Below are 11189 nucleotides of genomic sequence, written 5' to 3' on the forward strand. Positions count from 1 at the left end.
GTTGTGTTAAAACGAATATTCGATTAAAGTAAAAAACAAATTATCAAATGAAAATGAGGAAGTGAGAAAAAAAAAAAAAAATAAATTAAAAAAGCAATTATAATTAAATAATATTAACTAGAAACTATAAATGTGTCACTGACCGTAACACTAGCTGCATATTACATATCCGTACAACTATACGTATCGTACATAAAAAATATATTTTTTATAAAAACTTATGTAATAGCGAAGAGGTATTTACACAAAAAAAAGAAAAGCAATTGGAATTTTTTATCAGGACGAATATACTAAGCATAAAATGGCAATCAATACCTGTAACAAATTAAAGGATCAACACCAGATATATCTACACTAAAAAAATTCTGATGTTATAAAAAAAACAACTGATTTTTAAAAATGCTAATAATTGAAGCTACGAGAGAACAGCAATTTTTTCGAGTAAATAATCTTCAAGAGGACAACGTTTCGACAAAAGAGCGCTACGAGAGAACAGCCATACTTCTACGTTTAGATTTCATGTCGTCTACACTGTTAGAACGATACACTCGCCTTGTGGTTGGAAACTTGTTCTCGTCGCATAACCTGGATATTGCCTGAAAAAAGAAAGTTTATAAACTGAGATACAAGTGTAGGCAAATAAATCTATTGAGCGTCAATTAAACGTCGAACAGAATAATCGATAGATCTTCTGTCGGTTAATACCTCTAACTTTTTAGCCCTCTTTGGGTCTAATTGCTGCATAGGTAATTGAAAATTATTCTGCTCTGCAAGTGCACGTAAATCAAAATAAAACTTTGCATATATACTAGAAGGGACGTTTATGTTATATTGCAACATTTCCAAAAACACACGCTCCAATTCGTTCCTAAAGAGAAAAAAAGAAAAAAAAAAAAAAATGAAAAAATGCCATACTCTTGAACTGTACACTCGTTGATATTGATAAAAATCTTTAATATGGCTGGTTAAGTTTTGGAACAACACACCCTGGGCCGCTTAGCCAACTAGCTTGGGGGATTTTAAAATGAGAATAACTTCAATAATGTTGCTTTTAGCTGAAACTTGGTGTCGTGATGTATTTAAAGGTGAGAAATTCACAAAACTGATTAAGAATATAAAAAAAAAAATCTCTTATGGACAACTTCAAAATACATAGACAACTAGACCATTTATGATACAGGAAATATGGCGCCGGTAACATGACAAATATGGCGCCGGTAGCATGACAAATTAATTATCATTCCATAAATGTAAAACCCTTTAAAACAAAAAATAATTGCAATTTAACACATATGATTATAAATTGATTTAAGCAAGTAATGCTTTTAAACAACTATAAAATATGTCTCAGCATATATATTGAAAATTATAATGTAAATTTTCATTTTGTCACAAAGCATTTTTTCATTTTACTTTTAAAAAATAGCAAGAAAAAATTATTTCAACTTTGATGCAATTTTATTGTTTTATGTTATTATATTTTGAATTATAAGGATTTTCCAAGAAGCAATCTTGTCTACCTATAAAGTTATTCTTAAAACGTACAGTTCTGGGGAGTTACAAGAGTAATGTGGGGTAAATTACATTTATCAACTTTCAGATTGGTTTTGAGGTGGATACTTAAATTTTCAGGGTTACTTAATCTTAGTAAGTTTTCTAAGAGTTAAAAAAATCAACAAACTTTGAGTTACATGGTGACAACCAGGTTCAATAGACACAGAACTACCCAAAGTAAACTTTTTTTCAACAATCTTCATTTCTAAGCAACATTTTCTAAGAAAAACCGCAAAACCCAATAATAAAGTTTTTTACATTAAACAAGGAATAACTCACATGTCTTCAACAGCTATGTCTCTCAATATCTGACAGTAATCAACATTCCAAACTAATAAATAAAAAAATCTGTTTATAGACAAAAGTTAAAAATCGAAATTTTGTAAAAAGGTTAAATAAAAATAAAAGATATATGTTTTAAACCTGCTTGATCATCCCAGACTTTCGAGGCAAGTAAAACAGCTCCTAGAACAATACGCTTCCAGTTAGATGGGTGCAGATCAATTTCAGCATAAGTTATCAACCTTTCTAAATAGATCTATAAAAAATAAAAACTATAATACTCTGCATGTGTTGGCTTCCCTTTACTTTTAAATCTTGTTATGTAAAAACCATCTCTTTTTGCCTTAAGATAAAAAATGGAAAAAATTTCTAAGCAAACTATTAGATAGAAATAGCCATATTGATTTTTAATTTAGGCAACTATTGTACTTGTACTGATATTAAAACTCATATTAAACATATCAAAAAACAGTAATAATAATATTAATAATAATAATAATAATAATAATAATAATAATAATAATAATAATAATAATAATAATAATAATAATAATAATAATGATAATAATAATAATAATAAAAAAAAAAAAATAAAATAATAATAATAATAATAATAATAATAATAATAATAATAATAATAATAATAATAATAATAATAAAAATAATAGTAATAATAAAAATAATAATAATAATAATAATAATAATAATAATAATAATAATAATAATAATAATAAAAATAATAGTAATAATAAAAATAATAATAATAATAATAATAATAATAATAATAATAATAATAATGATAATAATAATAATAATAATAATAATAATAATAATAATAACAATAATAAACATACAAAATAAAGCACTCACAAAAAAATTTAAAAAGTATTACAATTACAAATGTTTTTGTTAATATTATTTATGTACTTTAAGCATACATCAGCCATATTCACTTATTTCAATTTTTTCAAATATAAATATTTTTGATAAATGATGCAAATAAACCAAATAAAAAAACCCCCCAAAACAGTAAAAAATTACCAGAGTAATGATTGCACATTCTGCAGTTAACTGAGCAGCGCTAAATAATGTCTTTAAAAATCTATAAACATGCTTATGTTCAGGATTTAGTGTATTATAATTATTAGGAACAGGGTCTTTTGATAGCGGATGAAGTTTTTCATCAAAAATATCCATTAAATGTGCATCTCCTTCTCGATTCTTTATATGGTAATAAATTGCCAGTGAAACACACTTGAGCATCAGTCTCAAGTTTGGCTGACTAGCAGTGTTATCATCAATAAATATTGTTGAGCAAGAATTTGATTTCTTTATTGTAATAGCAGGGTTTTTAGTTTTGTCTGGTGAATACATTGTATGGCATCGTGCCTTTCTATCAGTGTTACCTAAAAATTAACAAAAGATGTTAAATTTGAGCTTCTAATCTTATATAGTTTTCAATTACAGCTTACAGCTTTCAATTACTGCTTATTGTTTAAAATTCTTGGTAAGAAATCACTGCTTAAGTTTTAGAATTCTAGTTTAGAAAAAATACTGCTTATAGTTTAGAAACTTGGTAAGAAACTGTTTTTCATGTCTAAAATATACAGAAATTAATTCAAGTTATTATAAACAATGATTTAGGATTTCTTATATCTGAATAACTCATTGCAGATTATGATTGTGATGTAGCAGACAGATCTGCAACTGCAAAGAGCAGGGTTATCTGATTCCTCAGTCATTATCTGATTAATGGCAGATAAAGTATTAATTTTTGCACTTGCTGCTAAAGATTATAAATGATTGTTAAATGATGCTAAATGATATTAAATGATGTTAATGATGTTAATGATTGTCAATGAGCAAGACTAATCATTTGCTGATCAATATGAGTTATGAATACAAATGTTATAAATGATCTACAACTAATAAAACACAATCTTTCATATATGTAATAGAAATTAGGACATAACATAATTATGACACAATACTTGCGACACAACTAAATGTATCTGAAATTTTTTTCCCCCTTTGTATTAGTCTCCATTAAGATTAATTGTATGAGTTGTGCTACTTATAGAGGATGTTGAGTACTCTCTTTCAAAATAAAGATAGTGCTAAGAATAAGTTCTATATAAAAAGTATTTTTTCTATTAAATGTAACCTATATTATATTTATAGACAGGATTAGATTTATTGTTGTAACTAATTACTATCCAATATAATTACACACACAAAACTTGATTAAAAATCAAACCACTTTCATAAAAAAATTGTTATTAGAAAATCATATCTTTAAAAAAATTCAAAAAAAGTAAATAATTTCGTTAACAGTTTTATTAGTCGTTTCCAATATTTTGCTACTTCATTAAATAAAAATTTATGTCTCGGACAAAATCTTTTAACTCATTGTATTTTGTTGTTAGGTTTAGCTTTTTAAGTCTTTCTGAATAACTTAGCCTTCTGAGAGTTGGAACCCACTTTGTTGCTTTTCTTTGTACAGATTCAAAAAGGTTAATTTCTCCATTAAGATGAGGTGACCAAATTTTGTTATGCAAATTTGATGTGTGGCCTAAAAAAGACTTTAAAGAGTGTTAGCACCATTTTTCATAGACAAATGTAAAGATTTTTTTGGGCATTACAAAGATTGTGAGCTTTTGAGACGCAAGTTTGAACTAAATTTGAGACTATTGGAAAAATGCCTAAGTCTTGTTCAAAAGTGGACTCTCTTTTTTTTGGACTTAAGTATTATTGGTATTAGTAAGAAAATTAATAATTATTTTTATTTCCATGATTTACCCCATTTTAACATCCATAAATTGTTTAGCATCGTGCCAAAAATTGGTACTTCTTGGTATGTAATTGGTACTTCTTGGTATGTAATTGGATAATGCCATACATTGTATGGCATCATCCAATTACATACCAAGAAGTACCAATTTTTTTATTCCTTAGGAGTTTTACTTCTTGATTAAAGCAAATTTATCTCCCTTTCAAATAATATAACAGTAGTTTTAAAAAAGTTGATTGTAAACAAAGAAAATATATTTGCAAGTAAAATTGAGAAAGTTAATTTTGGACAAATGGTTTAAAAATCATAATTTTCCAGTTAATTCACTAACAAAAAAGTATGAAATTCAAAGGAAAACTGTCAGCTGTATTATCAAGTTGTGGAGTAAAAGTTGTTGATTGGAAAGAAAGCTGAGAAACCGAGAAAGAGGTCTTTCAAGTTTAAAACTTAATCAAAAAGTAATCAGGGGAATTGGTGCAAATTCACAGTATTTCATTTGGGATATCAAAAAGAAAACTTTCTAACTCAACAACTGAAGAAGTCAAAAAGAGATATGGCTACAAGACATATAGGAAGCAAAAACTCCCCGGAAAGTCCCGACAGCAATTCAGCAAAGGCCAAAAAGGCAGTTAAAAACTAGAAATATACCTTCAAGGAAATCAAAAGTACACTATAATGGATGAAAACTATTGCAAACTTGTCTGTTTGATACTCCCAGGCCAGTAATTTTATACTATCCTGAAAGGCACAAAGCCTGACATTTTGCTAAAAGCAATTAAAACCACAAAATTTGGCAAAAAGTTATGGTTTGGTAAGCCATCTGTTTGTGTGGTTTCAAAACTCAGCCATTTTTCACAAATAAAAACATAAACTCTGAAGTTTACGAAAAAAAATGTTATAAAAAATTCAAATATGCCTAAGATCTAAAAGCATGATGATTCATCCATTTTCTGGTCTGATCTTACATCTTGCCTTTACTCAAGAAGATTAATCAAATGGTACCAACAAAATGGCATTGATTTTGTCCTAAAAAATATGAATCCAGCAAATATGCTATTTCATCCAAAAAATTTTGGGCAAGCTTGAAAAATTGAGTGAAATTGCAGCTAAGATCAATTAATTGGAGTTTTATGAACAGTCATCCAAAAGCTCATGCCTTCGAAAGTTTTTTCAACTTACAAAAGTCATATATAGTTGATATACCTAAAATAATTCTTAAACAAAAAAGATTCAGCTTCAAACAAAGAAGGTTCAGCTTCAAAATTTTTATTTAAATTGATTGAAAAGCACAGAATAGTACCAGTTGATGATTACAGAGAGTTAGTTATCTTAGCTACAAAGTTTTTAATTATTTAATCAATTTAATTATTTTAATTAATTTAAGTTACTGATTCTTTAACTTCTTATTCATCTACTACCAAATGTTAATTCTGTAGGACATCAAAATTCCAAACAAAGACTTTAAAAGAATTTAAATGAAGCTTAGATGAAAATTTATATAAAGAAATAAACTTTTATGTATTGGAGGGTGGGGAGAGCTGGGAAAGGGGAGAACTGGAATAGCCTATGGGGCTGCTCATTTTTTTAACTGATTAATGTTGGTTTTAATTGCACATCTTAAAAAGAAAGTGATTGGCTATAGAAAATTGTTTTCTAAATTTTGAGTAGCCTAAAAAATCAAAGGCTTCTGATGTATATCCTCTCTTTCTCCCATTTCATTGTAAAATTACTAAAATACTTAAAATCTTAAAAATATATAAAATTTCTCTTTGAATTCATAGATTTTAAATGTAACTGTTAGATTTTACAGCCTCAATACAAAAAGGAACAAATTTTCATGGTGCACTTTTAAAAGACAGCACTTAGAGCAAAAATAATACATCCCCCACAATTTTAAAAAGAAGAAAAGACAAAATAGATAAAAATTTGTCTACTTCGCTTGGTACCAAATCATTGGCTCAAACAAAAAAAATCAGAAGTAATAACCTGATAGCCAAGGCTAACTTATAATGAAAGGAAAAGAAATTTATAACTCATTGCCCATTTTAAACACGTTTCATGAGCATAAATTTCTTGTGCCTTTAATTTAAATATCTTATTTTTAAAATTATTTTATTTTTTTATTATTTTAATTATTTTTATTTTAATTATTTTTAAAATTATGTTTTAAAATTATTTCTTCCTTAAGCATACTAATGATTAGATTTTGGTTATAAATTAAATGCTGTAAAGTACTATTCCTAAAAGTTTATTATTTCCTAAAGATAACACCACCATTTTTAAATCAGTTCATCTACTTAAAACTACTTTAAAGAAAAGTTAAAATGTTTTTGTTGAAACATATGCTCATCACACAGCATTAAATAAACTTGTTTTGTCATGAAAATGTATATTTTGATAATAAAAAGAAATTTTCAACAAAAATTGCTGTGTTGAAAGTGTTCAAATTAAAAATTATATATATATATATATATATATATATATATATATATATATATATATATATATATATATATATATATATATATATATATATATATATATATATATATATATATATATATATATATATGTTATACACATAAATTTAAACTAACCTTCCAAATTTTTAAATGGAATTAAATAATCACTCTTGTAAAATTTATCACAAGAATAAAATATTTTTACTAAGCAAAAATTTTTTTTTACCAACACAGATTCAATATAATTCTTAAAAAAGCATACCATTTCGTTTTCCTGAACGTACTGTTGAGCGATTCAAAAATAAGGTTTCTTCTTTATTACCAAGTTCTAAAAATAAATGTGCTATTATTACCATTATTATTCATAACCTCATATAATCTTTGCTAGAAATAAATTGTAATTACCTAACTCTCTTTCACTGATGTGTGGTAGCTCCACATTTTCTCCATTCTTTCCTTGGAGTGGATGCTGCTCTGCTTGAGTACCTGATTTTTCATTCAAATCAGCAGAAGTATCTGCACAACAAATATTTCCCATGACTTATCTTTTAACTCTCTCACACATTTTACTAATTTTGATTGTAAATATATACAATGAAACTTTATTCTAAACATATATAACATATGTATAACAAGGTACATTCTATTAAATAAGACATATTTTATATAATAATAATAATAATAATAATAATAATAATAATAATAATAATAATAATAATAATAATAATAATAATAATAAAAATAATAATAATAATATTATTATTATCATTATTATTATAATAATAATAATATAACTATTATTATTATTATTATTTTTTTTTTTTATTATTATTACTATTATTATTATTACTATTACTGCTACTCCTACATGTAATAGTAATAATAATTTTACTTGTTTAAAGTTAAAGGACAAATAATTTAGAGTAAGTGGGACAGAGAGGTTAATTTAATTATTACATTTACCTCAACTTATTCAAGTATTTTAAGTGTAAGTGAAGTATACAACTTTTAATACTGAAGCTTTATTACTATTAAATTGACACTTAGATTTTTTATTCCCTGAAAGAGCATGATCTGCCTGAGAACAGTACACATCTGCAAAAATATATATTGTTTTACTTCTGATATCTGACATCGAACTTAGTCATGTACTGTAACACGCACTTCATTTACTCCGTGAAAGACCAACTTGTTACAAAAGTTTTTTACATTACCAAAGATACTACGTGTATCTTTTAAAAACTGAAAAGTTCTTGATTTTTTATCTGAAACTTCTAGTTGGGTATATAAGTTTTTTAATTTAATTTTTTTTTTCCAATTGTGATTCCATTATGTATTATTAATATTATTCTGCAATCGGGAATTGCTAAAGTTTGGTTGTTCGGAACCGTAAATATATATTCAAATCGTGTATTCATATAGCCATCTGCAGATGATGGAAGATGTGTTTTTATATCTTTTTTCCAAAAATTAACCAATCTTAGTTTCGTTTTAGGTAAAATCCCAGAAAGGATTTGTGGATGATTGTATGGAACTATGTGATTAATCCACATTGTTGCTTAAAATCATTGTTTCGAGATAATTGTCGTTGATGCTTAGCGCTATACAAAAAATAAAAAATTTGCATTTGCATCATAGAACAGTGACCTAATAAAACATGTTTACAGGTTCAAGTCCCAACAAACTCATTTTTTAACATGTTAAATAAATAAAATTGTTGCTGGACTCGTTTTTGATTATGTGTTAACACTATATAAACAAATAAAAATGGAAGTCTGGATACAAATTAGCCCTTATAAATATCAATTTTTAAAATTTTTTAAAGTTTTGATAAAAATTTAGTTAAAATTTAAAGTCTTCAAATCAAAGAACAAATATAATGAAAAAGTTCAAATAAAATGATTTGATTAGAATAAAAAATAAATACACTATTCCAGTATTTAAAAAATGATGTGGAAAAGGTTCACAAATTTTTCATTTTACATTTTCATTTCCTTCTATATTAATATTTTAAGAAAATTCATTAAAATCATCTTCCAAATCTAAAGTATTTACCAATAAAAATTGTATCCGTAGGGACCAGTTTCTTAATACCTTAATGGTATTTAATTTTTCTATAAATAACAGTTTTCCATTAGGCCAATGGTACTTCGACTTCTCAAAAAATTGGCTTTCGTCAATGTTGACTTCTTGTGCTTCGATTCCATAAAATTTCCCCTTCATTCATAATGTGGTAAGTTCTCATTCATTTAATTTTACTTCATGATACTTCAGACAAAAAATTTTTTCTTCAGCTAAACCACCATTTCTATTTGTTCTGTCACTTTTAATGCTGATTCCACGTCCCCAGTTTCAGAGTTGTTAGGAAGAAAATTGTGTCTTGTTAAAAGAAGCCGAAGAGTTACAACCTCTAGGGATGAATGGTTTAAGAGGATGAGCAACAGAATAAGATTAGCTCAATACTGTAATTTTGTCCTCCACACAAACTAGCAACATCATTGCTAAGATTGTAGAAATAAATTTATTGCTTGTAGTATAATATGCCAATAGGTACTTGAGGGAAAGGATGCGTTTTTTTAATACTATTCATATATGAAGAAGTGATTTAGTTCAGGGCTTAAAAATTTGGAATTGGTTTGGTTTCGACAGTAATACGAAACATATCTTAGAAATGAGTTAATGTGGTCCATTATTAATTTTGATTCGGTTTGATTTCATGTAGTTGTTACATGAGGTGTTTTTTTTCATAAGAACAATGTTCCGCTGGGTCAGATATAAATTTCTTTTCACTCTGACCATCCTGGTTAAATAATTAAGAGGAAAGAGTTGTTGCATTATTTTAAAAGTGCCCGAGTGTATCAGAGGGTAGATATTAACTTTCATCACTACCTGATTCTGGAAACGATTAATTTTCATCATCAGACAAATCAGAAGATTCTAATACATCTTAGTTTTTTCTTCATGCCAATTCGACAAGATGAAGTTCCCTAAAAAATATCTGGATTCCATTCTTATATACATATTTTGCGACGATTGTTTAACCAACAAGACTTCTTGAAAAATAACGTGTTTTTAACACTTCTATCAGCAAAATTAGGATTACTAAAGTAATCTACATAAAAGAAAAGAAGCGCAGTAGATTTTTCGGTTAGAAACGAGTAATAATTTTTTTTAAAAAATCCATCTAAAATACCAATAAATATAAGTAAAATACCAATAAATATAAGTAAAGAAAATTAAAAAACTCACCTTCTATGAGAATAGGGAACTTTTTTTTGCCCCGCAAAAAGTGAGAGACTATTAAACGCAATAGAAGGAAATTTTTGTTTAAGGCATTCTCGTTAAATGCTAATTCGGCATTTAATAAAAATGGCTCAACCAAAAATTTTTCAAAAATTTATATGGTAATATTTCATACGCTAAAAGGCAGTGTAAATCGGAAATTTAAAATTTTGCTTTTAGTAAAATACTAGTTTATCCAACAGCTTTACTTATTTTTCAAAAAAATGTGTGGGTTAACTAGATTGTTGCTTAACGCCCTCCGTATCTAACCTTTTTCTGCTGTTACTCAGTTGATGAAAATCACTTTTAACAAAACATAAACGAGTAAAAACACGTTGGTAGATTTTAAATCAAACATTCGCTGACATTTACACAAGGATTATAAATCCAAACAAACTGAGTGGGTTTTATAGTAGAAAAAAATAATAATAATAAATAAATAAAAGGCTAAATGAGTAATTACAACCAAAAAGCAGTTTTGCCAATCCAATTTTTTTGTCTTGAAACTAATCTTTAAGTAAAAATATTCCAAAATAATTGTTATACAATTTTTCATTGAATTGTTTTATACTGAGTCATTGTTAAAATCAGTCGGAAAAGCAGAAATTGCTTTTGTAGTTTCGAATTTTTATGGATTTTTAATGAGTTCAACTTTTGAAGAAGATCGACCTTTCTCAAGTCCGATTTTGAATGTTTGAAAAAAACCGTTTTTTGACTTAAGAAAAGTTCGACTTGTTCAAAAGTTTAAAAATATTGTTTTTTAAAATTTGTGAAGCTTTATTCAAGTTTCGCCATTGCAAAAGTCGAACTTTTTTAAA

At 26.5% G+C, this 11189-nt stretch overlaps 1 protein-coding gene and 1 long non-coding RNA gene across 2 annotated transcripts; both read right to left on the reverse strand.

The window, feature by feature from the left end:
- Positions 1–85: 85 nt before the first annotated feature.
- Positions 86–7701, reverse strand: LOC145185593 (cyclin-Y-like). The gene is made up of 7 exons (XM_090098571.1): positions 7495–7701; positions 7352–7417; positions 2878–3242; positions 1978–2092; positions 1834–1885; positions 706–868; positions 86–596 (listed from the first exon to the last, which is right to left on the reverse strand). Exons 1-7 carry the CDS (start codon positions 7625–7627, stop codon positions 483–485), a joined length of 1008 nt encoding a protein of 335 aa, XP_089954697.1. The 5' UTR covers positions 7628–7701; the 3' UTR covers positions 86–482.
- A 1014-nt stretch (positions 7702–8715) lies between these two features.
- LOC149883533 (uncharacterized) lies at positions 8716–10679 on the reverse strand. Its single transcript, XR_016455708.1, has 2 exons — positions 10339–10679; positions 8716–10201 (listed from the first exon to the last, which is right to left on the reverse strand). It is a non-coding gene; the product is annotated as an uncharacterized LOC149883533 (long non-coding RNA).
- Positions 10680–11189: the final 510 nt, after the last annotated feature.

The sequence above is a fragment of the Hydra viridissima genome, unplaced genomic scaffold (genome assembly GCF_058129835.1).
Source record: "Hydra viridissima isolate aposymbiotic clone 2 unplaced genomic scaffold, HvirCarnegie_v1 scaffold_9, whole genome shotgun sequence".
In the NCBI taxonomy this organism is placed as follows: Eukaryota; Metazoa; Cnidaria; class Hydrozoa; order Anthoathecata; family Hydridae; genus Hydra; species Hydra viridissima.